The sequence below is a fragment of the Zymoseptoria tritici genome, chromosome 4 (assembly GCF_000219625.1).
Source record: "Zymoseptoria tritici IPO323 chromosome 4, whole genome shotgun sequence".
Lineage (NCBI taxonomy): Eukaryota > Fungi > Ascomycota > Dothideomycetes > Mycosphaerellales > Mycosphaerellaceae > Zymoseptoria > Zymoseptoria tritici.
The window spans coordinates 2,527,613-2,547,551 of NC_018215.1; the positions used below are offsets into that span (position 1 = coordinate 2,527,613).

Genomic DNA, 19,939 nt, shown 5'->3' on the forward strand with positions numbered 1-19,939 from the left:
TACCGTTGTGCATGTCCATCGATTTAATAGACTGATGCAGAGACTTGGTGATCACGACGGCCACGAACGCTGACCCAACAAGCTGAATCGGAGAGAGAAGTCATCAGAAGTAAAAGGGCCTCCAGCCAATAGTACAAATCTCCCACTCCACAAACCTAACGTAGCACTCACTCCTCCTCCAACCTCGCGAACAGACCGCCATTCCCACTAAGCTAAGCTATCTATGATCGCAAAGGTCATTCATCATGATGCATTTGCCAGTCATGCCGCATTGGCGAGTCTTGCAGTCGTCCATCGTTGCGACATTACTTCCTTCCTTCGTCTCCTTCGTGCCCATCACTCGTCGATCGAGTCGCCGTGTCTTCTGCCACGTTCCCTTCTTTCCATCTCGGATTTACTCTGACATCCCACGTCCTTTTTACCATCCCATATCCGGTCTGTTCCCATGTTGTTGTTCTGTCCAGTCCAGTCTTTCGTCTTCTGTCGATTGGATAATATCATGCACATCATATATCTCATGCTTGTTTGATGTTCCTCCCTCGTTTTGTGAAAAGGAGTGGTCGTTGTCAAAATCAAAAGAAAATAAAAGAAAAGACAAGTCCGTCGCCCAAAATGCCGCACCCAAAAACTCCGAACAATGCAGGAAGCCCGCCGTGCAGACAGAAACGAAAAAGGTTGCCCGATATTACAAGGCGTAGTGCCGAAAAGTGCTTGTGTGCAGTGCTGCACTCCGGTTGAAGTGAAGTCGAGTGAAATGTAGCTGCGCCATGGGATATGTTGATGCTCTTGGATCATGCGTCAGGCGTCCGGCACCTGTGCCGCAGGGTGTGAGAGCTGTGTAGGGTATCTTGAAGCGTGGTGACCAAACGCAGCACATGCGAACAAAAGAGAGGTTGCTCTGATATCGTAGCATCGTCCAAAGTCATCAACCACTACGAGTAGTTGTTGGCAGCCAAGTCCGGAAAGTACCCACGACTGGAGTCGACGCCTTGAAAGCGGCTGAGCGTTGTCGGCCACGACGGTGCTTGCGACGTCGAGTCGCTGTACTCGGCCTTGACCGCCCACTGTGAAGGCTCGGACGAGAGGTTGAACCTCGCGCTGGACTCGAGCTTCGGAATTGGCAAGCTTGCATGATGAGGTGGGTTACCCTCATAGATCGAGCCAGGGTAGTAGCGGTAGCCTTCTTGACTTTGAACCTCATTCCGCTCGGACTCGGTCATCACAGTATCAGGCGGGTAGTCGGCGTCGTTGGCACCTCCGTCAACACTAGACGAGCTGCTGCCAGAGTTCTCCGGCGATGGATGGAAGGCGTATGCGTTGTTGGTGCGATATGATCCACCGCCGAGACTGCCGCCATATCCAGTCGATCCCGTCCTGAACCCACCAGCTGTGAGACTACCATAGCTGGCTCCTGCAGTCGTGCTGTATCCACTGCTTCCACCCGAGCTACCAGTGCGACCATTTTGATGTTGACCTTCATTCTGGTAATGACTGGGAGACCGACCACGAACCACAATCTTCTCACTCACTCGATGAGCGACCTTGACCCAGTTCGGAGTATCGCTGTTCTCTTTGCAGACGTCGGCGAACAGTTCGACGATGAGGTGGAAGTACTGTTGTGAAGCACGTCGCTTGCCGTTGTTGGCGGTTGCTTGCTTGAACTGAACACGCTCGAAGGTGTGGGAACAGGTCTGACCTGGCTGAGGTGATTGCGTCGATGCGGCGTATGCGAATTGCGAGGACATTGTCGGAGTGGTGGAGGATGGTGAAGCGTTGGGGTCGGCGACGTTCTGCAGGGGAAGGTAAGGTCCTGGAACCTGACCAGTGGCGTGAAAGGTCGACATTGGTACCTGGTAGACGCCATGCGGTGAGACGGTGTGCTCGTTGCGACCCGATGTAGGCATCGGTGAAACCTTGATGATGTCAATCTTGGTCTTCGGACCATTGTCACGCTTCGGTGTATGCTGGACGAGCTCGATGTTCTTCCCATGCTGACCATCAACCGCCGCGGAAAGACGCATGCCCATAGCTTGAATAGGCTCAGTGTTGGTACTGTTTGATCGCTTCAGGAACATGCGGCCACCATTGATGTTGGGATGCAGCTCAAAGCTACACTGTACGGAGAAGTAGTTGCGTCGATAGCACGTCCACTTCTGATCGACGGTGGACGGAAAGAAGCCTTTCTCAACCTTGGCGTGAACCTCGGGTGTGACAGATGCGCCATCACATTGAATCTCGGCCTGGATCTCCAGCGTCGGCCATGGGAAGTTGATGCACTCATTGCTGCTGTGATGGCTGCTGTAGCCTGGTGGCGACGCCATGTGCGCGTGAGGGTTGGGGTACGAGTGGGGTAAGGTGTTGGACAGTGGCAAGCTACCAAAGGTGAGGCTGCTTCGTGGTGTGTCGGTGTAGGATCCGTAACCGGATTGACTGCCCGGTGACTGCAGAGGTCGAGCGAGGAAGGGGGAGGAGTGCGGGTACGAGTCTCGGTCGAGTGTATGCGATGAGCTTGTTATCGGTGATCGAATGGGGTTGGGAGGTGGCAGCATGCCCGGTCCGAGACTGTCCGCACTGTCAACCCGGTGTGAGCTTCGTCACGGATGCGTTGTGGAAGCTGTGCTGCCAGATGGACTTACATGGATGGAACTCGTGTACTGGCATATGTGCCGGTGTACGATTGGTGAAGTGGCACAGGATTGGTATAGGTGGAGATGTTTGTGCAAGGATTCTGCTGCTGGTAGGTGGTGTAAGCCAGCGACGATGCCGCCGAGGACGGGCTTGAGATGGAGCCGGAGCTGGAGTCGGTGAAATTGTTCGTGTGGTAGCTGGAAGGTCAACGGGAATTAGCTTCGATTGTCTCAAGGTGGCGCACAAACGCTTGTTTGTCGTCGTGAAGAAGAGGGAGAATGCGTGACGAGGTGTAACGTGGCTCAAGTACGAGCATAGTTTGTACCGCCGTACTGTAGTGGCCAGGGTAGGTGAAGAGAACCGGTCTCGAATGACATAATTCGCCCGTGTGATCAGTACCAAGACTGGTCAGCATGATAGGCGACCGGTCTGTCGGATTTTGTATCACATTGAGTGGTGTGGGTGAGAAGTACCCTGCAGGCCGACGTGCAGAACCAATTGCCGTGATGCGGAAGATGACCGTTGAGGAGTCCAGATTTGTCGACATTGCTGAAGCCGGGAGGTCGCATGTCGAAGATGCACGGAGAGCGAGCGCGGAAGAGTGAAAGAATGAAGGGAATACAAGAAAAGGACGCACCTGCTGTTCTCCGATGCTACAATGCGATCGGACACGAAACGGGCCGAAGGCGTACCGTTACTGGGTGTGAAACTGTAAGCAGCGGGTGCCTGGAGTTGGGTCGTCGCATCCCGGCGGTGGTCAGCGGCAGAGCCCGACGTGTAGGATGAACTGTGATGCGTATGCGGCGAGAACTGGTCGTTGTAGTCGTGGCCGGAGGAGAGCGAATAGTCGTGGAGAGGTAGCTGATGATGCTGCTGAAGGATGGGTCCTGCACGAGTGCGTTAGCAAAGTTGTAGCGAGGAAACCGTCCAGAAGCGAGCCGATGCAGAGCGAGAATGTTGGTCCAGACTGTGATCCGCAGTGTGTTGGCTGTCGATCTCCTTCTCATGCTGACTTGGTCGATCACATTTGCAGCCGTTGTCGCACAACGTGAAGTGTATCCATCTGAGTGCAGTTCAACACAGCAATGCGCGCTTGAAACGTCGCACCGCCCATCCATTGATCGACTCGACAGGTTGGTACCCTGCTGCCAATTCTCGGTGATGGGCTGGAAGAGTGGACCGACGGTGTGGTGAAAGTGGGAAACGAGGATGCGCAATGCATGAAGCGACCGGGGCTGTTTTGACGAGAGGCGATCAAGTGCTTACCTTGCTCCATGGTCAAAACCGACACCATTTATGTCTTTCTGTCGTCGAGTCGTTCTTCCTGAGAGAGTGAGAGTATCGATCGTTGCTGTGGGTTGTGGGCGGTCGGAATGGACTGCGCTCAATAATCACCGTCGTCGTCGTCGTCGTCGTCGAGGTAGTGAAGGTGGGGCAAGCAACACCGTTTACAGCGGGCGAGATGCTGCGAATGCGCGATTCGTCGGCGGGGATGATGGCGTTTTCTCGCTAAAGCACGAATTGGGCCGGACAAACAGCAACGACCGACTCGCGAGGGCGGCTTTGACTTTCCAAAACGTGCGCTGGGGCCGTGTTTCTTTCAACGTCAGACGTCGATTTGAGGAAATCTGTTCTTCATGTCAGCTTTGCTTCTTCTCACATCAGAATTCGGTATTGGAATCCTCTGGCTTGGACGATGCACTCCCTGCGACTCGCGGCGTTCGCGTGGCTGGTCTTCGGGAGCCTCCATCTTTTGCGACAGCTCACATTCTCGTAAGCCCTGAACCCTGAAGACCGACCAGCATTTCGCATCGCGCTAGAGTGGTTGGTTCGCCTCCTCATCCTTGGTGGAGAGTGCCATCCTGCACGAGTGGCGCGAACGTCGCCGTTCATCTCTCATGGTCGGCGATCAAAATGAGTTTGAGGAGATGTAGGAACTGACCTGATGCAAGTGAGATGCTGAAGTGGTGCTGTAGGTTTTCGAGTGCGTCGACAGAGTACTGCGTGGTACTGAGAAAGAGGAGATGTCCTTGTGGGTGGTGGACGTGGACGGTGTTTGTCGGACGATATCTTGTTGAACAAATCTTGTCGAACGAGGGCAACGTTCCTGAAGCCGATATATGTCGAGGGCGGAAGACGTCGCGTGGATCTGCAGAAGGCTGCAGTGCTTGATCTGGGACCTTGAGTAGCGGAGTGTTTGTGTGACCCGGGTAAGACTGCCCTGCTTGACGATGGACGTGTGAACAAAGAGGCAACGGGGAAAAGTCAAAACTTCAGGGAGGAAGAACCAGGAAGAAGTACAGACGATGGAGTGCCCAGTTTTTTCCTCGATGCACCAGAAAGACGGAACGATAGTGTTGAAGGAAAGCAGCGTCTACTGAGGCAGGGATAGCCGGCCATCGTGTCCTTCTTCTAACCGGCGTCATGACCGACCTTGGCCGCGGACAGCAGAAAATGACTGCACGGATATTCTTTCGTTACCAACCTGCTGGGTCCCCGTCTGATGAGAGTATTGATGAGCGTATTCAAAGGTCCAGCGCTCAGGCCACACGGGCACCTCGCAGCTCGCAGTGGGAAGCTGCATCTGTCCGCCGAAAGCGGTCTGCTATTCATAAACGTCAAGCCAGGGAGGGCAGCGTATCGCCCGTTCACCAGTGCTTGAGTGATGACTTCCGCTCAGTTTGTCAATTCTCCTTGCAGACCAAGACGTCCTCATCACCGCAATCTCTCTATCAGGTGGAGTATCTCTCTTTGGCCCCTCGGCCGTACCGTGTATGTGCTGCGCCATGGCCAGATCTGAACGGAAGACCGGCGACTGAGGACTCGATGCATCGCTCCGCACGGCCCCGACATCTCGCAGAAACGACAGGCCCATGCCCACCTCTGGGTCAGGTGTGTATGATCGGCCCATGGAGTCTGGGAGGATTGGCGCAGCATCGTCTGCGGAGGATGGAGACGAGCCACCCATTGTCGTGCCCTGGAAGCCTCTCCCGATCGGCCCGGGAACCGTACAGCCAGGCTAGCAATCTAGGTCGGCAGGACTCCCGAGGAAACGGTCGCGCTGCGCAACATGGAAATAACCTGTCACAAAAAGTGAGAGCAGAGTCACGCGAAATGCTGACAGTTGTTCGGTGCTGCGCTGGAGACTATTCCCCGATCATGGATGGTGTATGGCGTGTGGAGTAATGGCCCCTACACACCCGCCACATTGCGCAATAAGTGCAGCAGAGGCACGCTGGTTCCCCTCGAGTCGCCAACAAGCGCCGATGGCAGACGGAGGACCTAACAGTGTGCTGTGCCGTCAGTGATCACAGTACAGTCGTCCGGAGGATCCACTCCACCCCTGCCGCAGGATCGCTGTTAACTTGGTCGTGGTTGTTGTCCCGCTTTCTGCCATCGCCGACGCGCGAGAGCCGTTCGGTTTCAAGTCCGATCCAACCCGCAACAGACATGATGCCATTTGCGGCGAGCGCTGCGCGTATTCCGCAGGTCGACCCAGAAGTGCCTTGCTTCGATCGCGCGAATCCATGTCAGCTATCATGCAGCTGAGAGGGTCGCTTGAGAGGCAAAAAGATTGGAAGTGGAGAAGCGAGCAGGGCGAAGGATGCAAGCTGCGACGTCCGGTGGACTCGGCGTGTCCGGCTTATTCGGTTAAGCTAGTGCACGGACCGTCCCTTCCCTTCCTGCCGCGCCAAGCTTCAATTGACGAACTCGACAAGCGATGCAGATCAACAACGACACCTACATACATGCATGCATTGATCGATGTTCTGAACCAAAGCGACGACACACTCATCATACATGTCGGCTTTCGAATATAATATCGCTGAACGGCATCTTCAACAGCCATCTCAACAGGCCGCGCGCTCGCTGCTTACATTCTGCAATTCGATTGGTTACCAACTCCCACGTCCGAGCAGTCGACGAGGCCCGCAAAGACAAAGGAAAGAAACATCTCGGCTTCCTGCGAGTTCCCATCCAACCTCGAGAGCGTCATGTCATGTGCAGCGCCATGCGTTGGAATCCTACCGCAATTGCCCTAACCAAATGTCTCATTCGTGGTCCTTCGAGAAGACTTCTTGGGACGCTCTCGGATGGCTGCAGACCACCCGTTGGCACACTCAGGTACCGTCCTCACCGCTACTTCATCTTTCAGGGTCTTCTTCCCCACGTGACGAAAGGATCACCTTCGCACAGCAAGGCGTGCCGAGCTTATGCACCGAGTTTGGCATATTGCTGCTCTTTCTAGCTGAAACGACCAACCTCGTCGTTAATCTGTCATGCGGACCGCAAATCAATCATGCAAAGTCCGTGGTTGGTATTTTGGTTGAACTTCCTCACGATCGCTGCGACTGCATGAATATCGACAAAAGCGTCCCGGCTCACTGTTTGCTGCTACCAAGAGCAATTCTTCTGAAACGGCGCTTCAGATCCGCTCGCTACTTTCAGATCGTGTGCTGCTGATCTGCAATCGTCAGGCTACGATCCACATTCAGACGTTGTGCCCCGTTTGGTCAAATACACCGCAGAGCCCCAAATTCGGTCTGGTATCGATGAACGTCACGGACCACGAGTGCCGGCAGCACGCAGAGTCCTATCCTCGAGCGCATCCCAACGTATGCCGATGGCCGCGCTTTTTCAATCGTCTCCTGCGCAATAATCAGCCACGCATGTCGAAGGTCCGGTGACTTGCTTTCCGGCAGACTCAGCAGGGCAGAATGCGCCTCGCAATTTGTCAACATCCTTCCAACGCAGTACGAGGCTGGCGGCTGTCCTCATGATCTTCACGGTTTCAAACATCACTGCTCGAGCCCGCCCGGAATCTGCACCATCCGCCAAGTAGTTATCGGAGCTTTTCTCGCGGTGCTCAACATCCATTTGATGATGGCACGGCAGCGGAACTCCAGATCTACCCCGTGTCACCCACTGCTGCCACAGTGACGGACCCCGCACGACCATACGGCAGAGATACAATCGACTGTACATCGCACCCCTCCATCGCGTGTCGTTACTGTGTCGCACGTTCTTTGGGTTGGTTCTTCCAGACGAACACCTGGTCCGTGCAATGTCCTAGAACAGCACATGCTTCGATTGAGCCTCACATGGCGATGGAGTCGAGATTGCGGGAGGTTTGATGGCTTCAGAAGCCGCGAGGAGTACTTTCTCACTCAAGCCGGACGAACAATTCTGCTGTGATTCCGCAGTCATGCCTCCATCCCGTTTTTCAGACATCCGCAGAAACATTCCAAATACAACCCAGCAGCGGGAGATCCTGCGATTCAACAGCAGTTTTAAGCCAAGAGCTGTCGCGATAGGCGTTCAGAAATGGTCAATTGTGCATGTCGTGACTACAGCTGGACGAGCCAGGGACATCCCAACTTTCGATCATATGACTGGCGTCCGCGCCTTGTCTGATGATGCAAAGAAGAGATTGCGTGTTGCTCGTCAGCCCGCCACGAAACCAGCCTCCGCGCTCTGACTGACATCTGACGAGAGTATCGTCGGGGACATTCTGAGCCAAATGGGCCAACGCAAGATCGACAGTCGCGAGAACGCCGTGATCACAACAAGCAACATTTCCAACGGGATACATGCTTATCTCGCTGATTCCGTCAATCGTCATTGGACTCCGAAACATGTTCCTCGCCTTCGATTCGAGTTCCTGGAACAGCGGCAGCAAACACCACCTGATCGCGGAACGTTTCCTCACAGCATGTACGACCCCTCCGCCAGGCTGACAGCAGCACACAGGAACGTTCCGGACTTTCCTTGCAATTCACGTTGTGCAGCTAACGGCGAATCTTCACGCTTCGGCTCCTTCGGCTGGGTATCTGCTCGTGCTCTTTCACGAGGGTGGGACCTTGCAGAGCCGCGACGAACTTCATACCTGTTTTGGACTGGAGTACTGGACTTGTAGCAGACTTGCCGCGAGGGAATGGTCGCACGCATGTCGACTGCCGCGGTTCATACTTGGTAGAGTCGGCCCGGCTCCTGCTCCTGACAACGTCTTGAAACAAGAAAATCTACTGCTGGAATCTGGGTTGCCGAGGAACGCTCCTGAATGTGTCACGCTGAGCTCCTACTATCGCAATGTTGGTCTAGACCCTCTAACTCCCTTCGCTGACCCCTTTTCTAGGCCGGCCAGCAAACTCCTCAATCCCCAACACCCCAGCCTCGTCAGCCCATCGCTTACCCGCATCTGCCACAACTTGTTCTCTTTCCCCCACCGAGGCACTTCCCAACACTCCTCCACAATCGACGCCTATCTCTGTCGCCCATGTACCAACCCTTCTCAGCCTAGCCCTCCGTCAGCCTCGCCGTCCATCCCACGCCAGCACCACGTCAGCCTCCCACTCCTGATCGTCGAAGTACGATGCACCAGGGCGCAGCCTCGTTCGTCGTCAGCCTCACGTGGGTTGCTGGGGATCGGTGAACGATCTATGGATGAGAGGTTGCGTGACTTGAGTGACTTGCGTCAGATTGATGAGAGCATGGCTGCTGCTGGGAAGGCTGCAGCAAACAAGATTTCTTGTTAAGCTTACCGTGAGAGAGGTTGCAAGGCTTGGTTCTTTGCCTTGTTGAGGGTGGGAGGTGGGTGGATAGATTGGTGAGTTGGCGATGGGGAGTTCTGTATCTGTTGCGGTGGTGAGCCCGCAGATCGAGCGAACTTCAAACGATGACTTGTCAGCTGATCTGCGGAAAGTAAGAGGATGTTCGCGTCGTTGCGAATTGGCTTTGAGCTCTACAATCGTAATACGAAGGACTAGGCGTCGATGCATCTCACCAGCTGTACAGGAGAGCCGAACACACCAGCTCATCATACGCAAAAGTAAATCGAATTTTAACGGTCTCTATTTTTAAGTATCTGCGCCTTTTATCTGAACGATCAGCGCTCTCGTCATACATCCGGGACCTCGTTCGCGAGCGCCTCGACCTCTACACTTTTCAAATCAGACTCTGAACAAGTGAGCTCTTACATGGCTGCCTGCGATCAACAGCTCCAAAGCAGCTACACGACATCTCTACCATTCACTCCGTCCTACAAGGGAGTGAGCAATACCGGCTCGCAGCCTTTTTCTGACCAAAGCAGTGAGTACCCCTCGCGACATGCTCAATATCCACATAAGCTCGAGAACGTAGGCGTCCTCCCACACAAGCATACATACGAACCACATTACCCGCGAACAACACCTCGAATTAAAACAACAACTCTTACCGAGTCTTATCTGATCTTCCACCTTGCCTCAACCACCACGCTTTCTGCCACATGCACCTTGCAAGACAAGCTTTCGATATATAGACATCCCCGACGCAAGGAAAGAGAGCACGCTAAGCGGAAAGCTGCATAGGAGAAGAGGGTGTGAGAGACATAGCGGAAGAAGTCGCAGTTAGAACACTGAGGAAGTATTCTGTCTTGATTGAACGGATGCTGTGATCATCAGATCATATCGGAAGACACGATGTCGTCTGCGGCATGTTTTGGGTTTCTCGCTCACGGTGCACGACTTGCGCTTGTTTATCGATGCCACTTCTACCAGATAGACGCGAAGCATACGGCCACGGTCTCATCTCCTAGCGTGGAATCCTCCACTACACCCTGCCTCAAACCCACATCCCCACCCTGCCTCAAAACAACCACATCTCCACCCCTCCCTCCCACCTACCCTGCCTCCTGCAACAATAACCTTCTCGAACGAAAACCCCACACCCAACCCGCACCAAGTTCCGTAAAAGTGTGTGGATGGGTGGAGTAGCAAAAATGTCTCGGATGCACCGATGCGAAAAGAAAGCCCTCGGGAGCGAGGAAGCAAGGGATGAATGGAGTGTTGACTTTTCGCATGGCTGGATACGAACTCATGCATCAATCCGTTTGGGTCTTTTGACAGGGAGGTGGGACCAGGCGTGGTGCTTGTGGTTGTTTTGATGCGGAGGGTTTGGATCGGGTGTAGAGGTGCATGGCGAGATGTGATGCCTGTGGCGGTTTCGGAGGTGGACCCGATGGGCGGAGTTGGCAAGAGGTCCGGTTTGGTATCGGAGGTTCTGGAAGGCTGCTATTTTATTTCTTCTTCTTTTTTTGGGAAGACATGTCGGGGCTCAAGCCGTCTGGTTCGACGTTCTGCACGTGGGTCTTTAGTCCAGAATAAGTAGTTTCGGGGGGAGATGGAAACCGTTCCAGACAGCGTCAGGCCACGCAGAGAGCGCCCTCACTCATCGTAATCATCTAGCTCCTCCTCGTAGTCTTCTTCCTCTTCATCGTCCTCGTATTCATCAGCCTGCGCCTTCCCTCCGATCCTACTTTTAGCCACAACCTTCCTCGGCGCATACCCTTCAATCAACCCACCCGGCATCGCAAACAAGTCTCCCTCCATCTCCGGCGCTTTCGCCCTCCCCGTTACCTTCTTCTCTACAACCGCCTCACTCATGACTTGATTCGGCCGGAATGAAGCCGTCTTCTCTCCTCTCTCCGCCGCCAATTCCTCGTCGTCCGCAACTTTCGTCCGCCACTCGTTCACCCTCTCCGCTCTCTTCGCTCTCCTCACCAGCGGATCATCCTCCGGCGGCGCATCGTCGGCGTGAAGTTGAATGTCTGGAACTTGCTGCGGCACTCGTTCCCAAGCTGGGACTTCGCTGAGTTGCGTTCTGACATAGAGCGCTTTCTTGGCGCAATGATCGCTACACCAGTCTCCCGCGCCTTTCTTGAGTTTCCAAGCTGCGGATGCGCCGAGAGTGATGGCTCGAGGAGCTTGAGGACATAGTACGTAGCCGCATTTCGAGTCGATGCGTCGTTCTTCGATTAGGCTGTCGTAGTCGGAGGGTTGGAAGTTTTTGACTAGGGTTGTGAAGGCGAGGGCTTCGCGGGCGGTGAATGTGGAGGATGAAGGGAAGTCTAGCAAGGCGATGGTGGAGTTCAAAATGGTCGCTTCAACGTCTTTCTGATATTGGATTCGGTGGGCGTGTTTGAGAGCGAGGTCCAGGTTGCGCTTGTCTTTTTCTATTTGCGCCTTTTGTTCTTCTGTGACTTCGGGGACTTTCTTCTTGCGTGGTGGTTGTGGACGCAGTATCGACTTGAGGGGTGTTGTTGAGGCCATATTCCGTGATATGCTCCAGCCGTGAGGTATGTCGGAGCTAGTCGGTTATATTGATTGTCAAGCTAAGGTCAAGTCATCCAAGTCGATCAAGTGAATGTATACCTCCATGCGCCACACATACAAAGCCGAATCCGAGTCGAGTGGGCGATCCGAATGCGAGATACCGATCCGAAAGCGAGATGTCATTGTTTCAAACGTCAGCCACAGTGCCCTCATCGTCATCTCCGCCCACGTTTCGAGAACGGCCGCTCTAGTGTGTTGTGGATTCATCGTCGTTGCTTTCGCTGGTGGACTGTATCTAAATTGCGATAGACAGGCCACGCTACTGAGGACGACTTCACCTCCATCCACAGCTGTCGAAGCTCTGTTTCCCTCTGCACCATTGCCGGCTCGAGCACGACGACGTCCCGACCAACGACGAGCTCCTTGCACATTGCCCACCAGGCGGCCACGCGGTCATTGCGTCAACCTGCTTCAGAACCAGCACAGCCCACGCCGGCGCACCGCAGACGGCGACCGTGAGCTTCTAGCCGTAGCAACATCCATACGGCCTCTCCAAAACTGTCATCGACAACGACACCTGCCCCACCGCCCGTCATGGCGTCGCTGTTCAAGGTCAAGGCGCGGTACGACTTCGAGGCGAAAGAGGAGGACGATCTGGGCTTTCCAGTCGGACAAATCATTGACGTGACCGAAGAGGTGGACGACAGCTGGCTGGAAGGGAAGTACACTGATCCCTCAGGTGCGACTCAGGCTGGCATCTTTCCGAGGGAGTTTGTTGAGAAATATGAGCCGCCAATGCCAGCACGTCCTACGCGACCTGCACGGACAAAGCCGGAAGCTGCGCCAGCTCCAGAGCCAGTCGCGGAGCCAGAGGAGCCGGCGTCCGAAGAGGATGTTGCTCCTCCAGTAGCAGTAGCATCGAAGCCGCAACCACCACCACGCGAGGCAGAAGAAGTGCGCTCGCCGACTTCTGCCGCACAGCCAGCCCCACCTGTAAAGAGCGAACCTCCGCCAGGACCTAAACCAGTTCCCGCCGAACCAGCATCCGCAAAGAAGCCTCCTCCACCGATCGCCGCCAAGTCCAATGCCTTTCGAGATAGGATTGCCGCGTTCAACCAGCCTGCAGCTGCACCGGTAGCACCGATAATTCCCGGTGGCGGTAAGCCACAAGGCAACACGTTCATCAAGAAGCCTTTCGTCGCTCCTCCTCCCTCAGCGAACTCGTACGTTCCTCCTCCGAAAGTCGAAACAATCCACAAGCCGTACATCAGAGAGGAGGATCCGGAGATCAAGAGAAGACGAGAGGAAGATCGTGCTGCAGCGGAGGCGGCTGGGTTGACGAGTGACCCGGAGCAACAACAGGAAAGCGAGGATGCTCCGAAGCCTACAACTTTGAAAGAGCGTATTGCACTTTTGCAGCAGCAACAGCTTGAACAGGCACAGCGGAGAGCAGATGGAGGTGGTGAGAAGCGGGAGAAGAAGCCTCCTGTAAAGAAGTTCTCCCAGTCATCTGAGCAAGCAGAGGCAGTGGGCGAGGCTGATGAGCTGGAGCAAGTCACGAGTCGTGAGCCTGTTGTTGCAGGGAGGCAGTCAATGGACAGACAATCTCTGGATCTCCCAAGAGAACGCCCGCGAGTGCCATCAAACCAGCTAGATGAGACTCCACTCTCTCCTGTCATCGCAGCCCCTGAACACGAGCCTGTCAGCGAGAACGACGCAGATCAGTCAGCTGCTGGCGAGACAACTGAAGACGATGCCGGTACGATTGGCCCAGATGACAGCGACGAGAGACATGCACCACTTCCACCTTCACGGGCGAACACCGCTCCAAAGCAACAAGCGGATGTTGGCGACGAGCAGGACCCCGAAGAAGGCGAAGAAGAGGAAGACGATAGCATGGACGAGGAGACTCGACGACGTCTGGAGCTGAGAGAGCGCATGGCAAAGATGAGCGGCGGCATGGGCATGGCTGGCATGTTCGGCCCACCTGGCGCGATGCCACTTCCCGGCGGAACTGCTTCGAAGAAGAAGTCAACGAAGCCAAGACAGGCCAGCGCGGAGAACGAGACGACATCTCCACCTCCGCCTCCGCAAAGAGTTCCGATGCCGGGCTTCTCGAGAACGGAAAGCTCTGAAGCAGGCCGCAAGTCACTGGAGCGATCTGAACGAGGTTTGGAGGAAGATCAACCGATGCCTCCGCCGCGAAAATCTCTCACCGAGGAGAGAGCCGCTGCTCCGCCGGTGCCAAAAGGTAAGCAGAATCGCATCTCGTCTGCATCGAAGCGACCGCCGGCGCGCAATGTCAAGTTCGACTCTGGTCACCACACTCACGGCCTGCCGCTGTCTTCGGCGGATGGCTATGTGGATGTGCCAGCAAGTTTGGAGAAGAGCTTCAGGCCGCAAGACAAGATGCAACGTGATAGAGTGTCCTCGATATTTTTATTGCAAAACTCGTGCGCTAACATTGACATAGGCTCTCGACCGTCACTCGATGCGAGTGTGCCTCCTCCCATCCCTGGCAGTGGTCTGCCAACACCGCGAGCGACTGCGCCCGATGCTCGTCCGGTTCCGCCTCCTCCAGCTGCCCCTATGTCACCCGGACCTGGATACCAATCGGACGACGAGATGTCAATCAACCCACAGCGAGAGTCGATGGGATCCCCGGATGTTCTGACTCCTGGTCCACCAACTCGCGCAAGCACCGGAATGGCGCCGCCAGTGCCCGGATCAGCGACCGATAACAAGTCATACTTCAGCAATGAGCCTCAATCAGCAATATCAGATCGGAGAGCTAGTCGTGCTCCGCCGCCAGTTCCGCAGAGCCCGTTGACATCGCCACGCCCGCCACCTCCGCCGCGACCAGCCAATGCCGGTCGTTCAGCAGTACCTGCATATACTGACGATTCTGAAGGTCGTGGCGAAAGCGAATACGAGGGAGATTACGATACTGACATTGCATCTGGTGTGAAGCACAAGGACGCATTGAAGTCTCAGCACGTACGCGACATCAGTCTTGACGACAGCACAACAGCCGAAAACAGCCCGGTTCAGCCTCCACTACCTCCACAAACCAGTGCGCCCAGAGCAGTGCCGCCGCCTCCTCCTCAGCTCCCAACCAGGACACGACAATCCACCGACCTGCCTCGAGCCCCGCCGCCTTTGCCTCCTGGATCGCAACAAAGCTCCGCCGACCAGGATGACGATTACGACCCGTTCCGCTACGAGAATCGCCGAGGTCCACCACCGCCTGCCCCTGTTGCCGTGCCCGTCGCTGCTCCGTCATTACCACCACCTGTTCCGAGTAGAGAAACTGACGAAGGACAAGATAGCTCAGCAGATGAGATGTACTCAACCACTCCACCTCGTCGTTCAGTAGAGCGCCCGCCTCCACCTCCTCCACAAGAGCGTGCGGTTCCTGCGCCACCACCTGCCCAAGCTCCACCTCCGCAGCCAGCTCCACCACCACAGCGTGCGGCACCGAGAGAGTCCCTAGACATTCGCCGATCAGATACTACAGGTCGACGATCGATGGAATCAAGACCTGCCGAGGGCAATGGGCAGATCGCTGCTGATGTGCCTCTTCCGAGTGACACTCAATGGTGGACAGCGTCGCAACCACTCCCACCTGCACTTCAACCTCGCAATGGTGTTGATATCCTCTCCGAATGCGAAGAGTCTACAACCTCGAAACGCGGCGGCATCACCTACATCTCCAAGGACATCTACGTCCTCTACATGGACTATAGTCAAACCATCATCACCGCACGCTTCGACTCCAAGAACCCGGCCGATATCAACCTCGAACAACGCCACCTCGCACCACCACCCAAACTCCGCCAAGACCAACTCGAGGGCTACTGGCAACGCTTCGGCCGCTCCATCGCCGAATCCGCCTCCTCTCTCGGCAACACCCGCAAAGACTCCAACGTCGGCGACGGCACATCTTTCGTCCTCGTCTCCACCCTCATCGCCGCACATCCCAAAGCCCTGCAACCCGTCGGTACCCGCGCCTACGGCTCCATCATCTACGCCAACCTCGCCAACGCGTCCACCCTCCAGTACGACGAGATCCGCGCGGGAGACATTGTCACGTTGCGCAATGCGCGATTTGAGGGCACGCATGGCGCGATGAAGCATAAATACAAAGCGGACTACGGACCGCAACACGTTGCGATTGTAGAGGAGTGGGATGGCACGAAGAGGGCGATTAAAGGCTGGGAACAGGGGAGGGATGGGAAGAAGGGTGGAGTGAGGAGTGAGAAATTTCGACTTGGGGATCTGAAGAGTGGGGAGGTGAGGGTTTGGAGAGTTGTGGGGAGGGATTGGGTGGAGTGGGAGACGGAGAATTGAGCAGATCTTGAAGTGGGAGGGTAGAATAGAGGAGTGTTTTGGTGCATGGGGACCAAAAGTTAGGACGTAGGAAGAGGTGATGACGTTGATGGCGGGAGAGGAACTGATGGCTTTGCTTGTGAGCCGTTGGTCGATGAGGTGGTGTTGTTACTGCGTGTATACGATTTTTCGAACCCGCTTCGTTGCTTGCAATGTGTGTAATGGACAACTTTGTGGATAACTCAGGTCGCTGGCTTGCGATTGACTGCTCGAGAACAAGAGTAGGGCGCCTCGGTGTGCTGTGCTATTCCATGCTGGGGTTTCTATTCTATCCCGTACGCTGCAAGATGCTATGCTGATGCTGATGCTACGCTGAAATGCTCGACAAGCAACTCTATGTGGTAATTTACATGCTTTTCCTCTTCCTTTTCTGGGGAAGCCAATTTTCAAGCCCGACTCCTCCTCAACACCTCTTGGCGTCTGTCTCTACTCCCTCGCGGCACACCAGCATTTCATTCACTTCTCATACTGGTCCTTTGAGTGAATCTCGTGGACGGAATCATTCCTTGTTGGCTGAGTTTCAGCTTCCTCATCCCGCGACTGCGCTTCTTCGACGAGCTCGCTTTCCGTTCGCTGCATTTGTGACCCTTCTTTCGCCTCTGTCTCGTGGGATGCCTCGTCTTCGCTTGAAGGGCTAGCAGATTCATCCTGAGTTGACTCGAGCTCAGTGCCTTCGTCTTTTGGTTCTGTCTGGTCGACGACACCATCCTCAGATGACGAGTCTTCGGCTGATTCATATCCTGAGTCTGCGTCGTCGACAGACTCGTCTCTGGTTGTCTGAAGGTTGACGTCGTCATGATTTGACTCTACCTGGTCCAGAGCTTCATTCTCGATTGACACGGGTTCAGTTGCTCCATCTGACTCAATCTCCCTCATGGCCGCTTCGGCGTCTCCGTAGAGGGCGGAACGTTCATCACTCAGCTCCTGCTCAGCCGCGGTCTCATTCTCGGCTGTTTGTCGTTCGTCACCTTGTATCTTCGACACGATCGCGTCGATTGACTCGTCCTCGCTGAGCAGAGATTCGACTTCTTCGTCCTTCGAATCCTGATCGGAGATGGTCTCGTCCTCGGTCGTTCGCAGGTCAGCGCTCTTTGTCCCGGATTGCAGCTCATCGAGTGGCTCATTCTCGCTTGGCTGATCGTCGGCTGATGCTTCATTTGGTGTCGGCTCGTTGACAGATTCAGCTTGTATCGTTCTGTCCGACTCCGATTCGTTGGAAGCCGTGTTCTCATAAGACTGCAGACCAGCTTCTCCGACCCGGGACTCTGCCTCGTGAGCAGCTTCATCGTCGGCGTTGGGGAGCTCGACTGCATCGGCTTGCGGTCGTGTCTCGCTCGCAGCCTCGTCTGCGTTGAACATCAACTCGGCCGCGGCGGTCTTCGTCTCGGCCTCACTGCTCGCCTCATCTTTGCCCGTTTGGATGCTGGCAGTCTTCTCCTTCTTGTCTTGCTGTTGCTTCATACCTCTGTACATGGCGTCGGACATCCTCACCACTTGTGTCATAGTCTCAACATCATGAACCCTCACGATATCAGCTCCACCCGCAACTGCTTGCACGACAGTGGCTGCGGTACCTCCCACTCTGTCGGCCGCTACCTTCGTGCCAGTGATCTGGCCGATGAAACCTTTTCGGCTGCTTCCTACTAGCCAGGGTACGGTTCTCACCATCGCGTTGTTTCTGAGCTGCTTGAAGTCCCGTAAAAGCTCCACGTTCTGTTCCGCTGTCTTGGCGAATCCGATGCCGGGGTCAAGGATGATTTTCCAGCAACGGATCCCGGCTTCGCGAGCGGCCTGGAGACGCTCGACTAGTTCTCTACGCACCTTGTGGTTGACCTGACCCATGTAGGTCGTGTTGACTTGAGACTGCATCGTTGCTGGAGTTCCACGCATGTGCATCATGATATATATGCACTTGAGTCGAGCGATCGTAGAGAGCATATCAGGATCAAGCAGGCCAGCAGAGATATCGTTGATGATGTGTGCACCAGCGTTGACAGCTGCTTCAGCCACAGACGCGCGATAGGTGTCGACCGAGATGGCGATATGCGCAGCTTCTGGCAGAGATTTGATGGCTTCGATGGCCGGCAGAATGCGATTCATTTCTTCCTCTTCGGTGACGTCTGGTGCATTCGGACGGGAGGACTGACCGCCGATGTCGATGATGGTTGCGCCAGCCGCAACGTGTGACAGGATCGTTGCTTTCAAAGCAGAAATGTCCGACAGTGCATGCACGCCGCCATCGGAGAACGAGTCCGGCGTTATGTTCAGAATCGACATGACGTGCGTCCGACGGTGAGGATCTAAAGCCCGCAGTGACTCGCACAACGGTGCTAGAGGTGTCACAGAAGACATCGGAATTTTGGAACGGGGCAGCTTGTTCAGATGCTTAGTGGCGGTCAATCGTGTTGCTGGATGGTGCCAACTTCGACCGCTACTGAGACTGCGAATCATTAGTTAATCGGTAGCTTGCACTGAGGCGTGATAGATGGATCTTACTCGCATAGCGGACGCAAGACGAATTCGCGTTCTGTCATCAGGAGATGAGGCACAATCAAGCGCTCGTTGTTGATAATCTCCTGATCGTAGGCAATGATGTCCAGATCAATGTTGCGAGGGCCTTTGTCGATGAACTTGACTCGTCCGAGGTCATTCTCGATGGCTTGAAGGCGGTCTAGTAGGTCCATTGGCGCAAGAGTTGTTTCAATCTTTTCTGAGTCAATGTAGCTCCCTCGAACGATGCATTCGAATAACTTACCTGGCACACGCCATTGAGGAAGCGATCCTGATCCTCGACGTACATCGGCTCCGTCTCGTACAGGGGGCTAGTATCGATAATTCGAATGTCTTGACATTCGTCAAGCTTATCGCAGGCGTCTTCAATGTTTCGGAATCGATCACCAACGTTGCTTCCCAGGGCCAAGAAGACGTTTCGTCGCCAATGTGGCTCTTTCCGTCCTTCATCCTCAACGATCTTCCGGTGTTCCTGGCTGGTATCATCTGGATCCCATCTTGCTCTAATCCTCCTACATCTCACTTTGTTCAAGACACTGGTGTTGATGTACTTTTCGAGGCCGAGGCGAACTTCCGTCCTCAGCGCCGTCAGCCCACGGATGTCGCAGTCAGTCGCTGTGGCAATTGGGCGAATGACGTTTTGGAATGCAAGGTCCCAAAAATTGGTCAGCTTTTCAATGCCCTGCGCATCGGACATGATATCGGGAGACAGCGACATCCCTGCTGTTTCGATTGTAATTGTCGTCTTCCCTCGCTGCGCTCCACTTTGGCTGCGAACGATGTCCCGCATGTCGGCTTTCACACGTCCAGGCAAAGTGTTCGAGAATCTGAACTTCATGTCCAGTCGCGAGGGGTCAGAGTTCGTACCGCTACCACAGGCCTTCTTGAGCAAGGGCGTTAGATAAACCTCGACGAAGGGCTCGGATGGCAATACCTCTCCCAGCCGCCGCAAAGCATGCCCTAAGCTGTTGAATGTGAATGGACGAACGCAGCAGAGCTCTTTCTCAACCATTTCGCGCAGGTCGGCAAAGCCTAATTGATCCGTGGAGGGCGGCTCGCTCGACTTCCAGCTTACACCAGCCACGACTTCTGCGCCGTCCACCATCTGGCCCAGTTCGAGCCTCGATTTCACCGTATCACTAGTCGTCGATCTTAGGTGGTATTCGGCGCAGTTTCCGTAGTCCTCTTCTGTCTGGGCATCGTGCTTTTCCGAGTCCCAGCTCTCCTCGTGGGCTGTCGTAGACGTGGCATCGTGTGTGGGGACGTGAGAATGAGCTGCAGAGGAAGTGTCGAGCTCCTCCACGGGTCTCGCGCGTCCG

General features: G+C 55.1%; 4 protein-coding genes across 4 annotated transcripts; 1 reads left to right on the plus strand and 3 right to left on the minus strand.

Annotated features, from left to right (window-relative positions):
* Nucleotides 1-782: 782 nt before the first annotated feature.
* On the minus strand, nt 783-3,904 carry MYCGRDRAFT_109299 (uncharacterized protein; the record flags this gene model as incomplete). The annotated part of the gene is made up of 4 exons (XM_003853186.1): nt 783-2,571; nt 2,637-2,825; nt 3,266-3,515; nt 3,895-3,904. 4 exons carry the CDS (start codon nt 3,902-3,904, stop codon nt 933-935), a joined length of 2,088 nt encoding a protein of 695 aa, XP_003853234.1.
* A 6,928-nt stretch (nt 3,905-10,832) lies between these two features.
* MYCGRDRAFT_109300 (uncharacterized protein) lies at nt 10,833-11,717 on the minus strand (the record flags this gene model as incomplete). The annotated part of the gene is made up of 1 exon (XM_003853185.1): nt 10,833-11,717. The coding sequence occupies one exon, from the start codon at nt 11,715-11,717 to the stop codon at nt 10,833-10,835; it is 885 nt and encodes a 294-aa protein (XP_003853233.1).
* Nucleotides 11,718-12,314: 597 nt separating this feature from the next.
* Nucleotides 12,315-16,070, plus strand: MYCGRDRAFT_100058 (uncharacterized protein; the record flags this gene model as incomplete). The annotated part of the gene is made up of 3 exons (XM_003853096.1): nt 12,315-13,284; nt 13,345-13,971; nt 14,194-16,070. The coding sequence occupies 3 exons, from the start codon at nt 12,315-12,317 to the stop codon at nt 16,068-16,070; spliced, it is 3,474 nt and encodes a 1,157-aa protein (XP_003853144.1).
* Nucleotides 16,071-17,567: 1,497 nt separating this feature from the next.
* MYCGRDRAFT_41254 (uncharacterized protein) lies at nt 17,568-19,317 on the minus strand (the record flags this gene model as incomplete). The annotated part of the gene is made up of 3 exons (XM_003853184.1): nt 17,568-18,549; nt 18,606-18,814; nt 18,865-19,317. Coding segments are annotated over 3 exons (1,644 nt in total), but the record flags the coding sequence as incomplete, so codon positions are not given.
* Between the last annotated feature and the right edge of the window lie 622 nt (nt 19,318-19,939).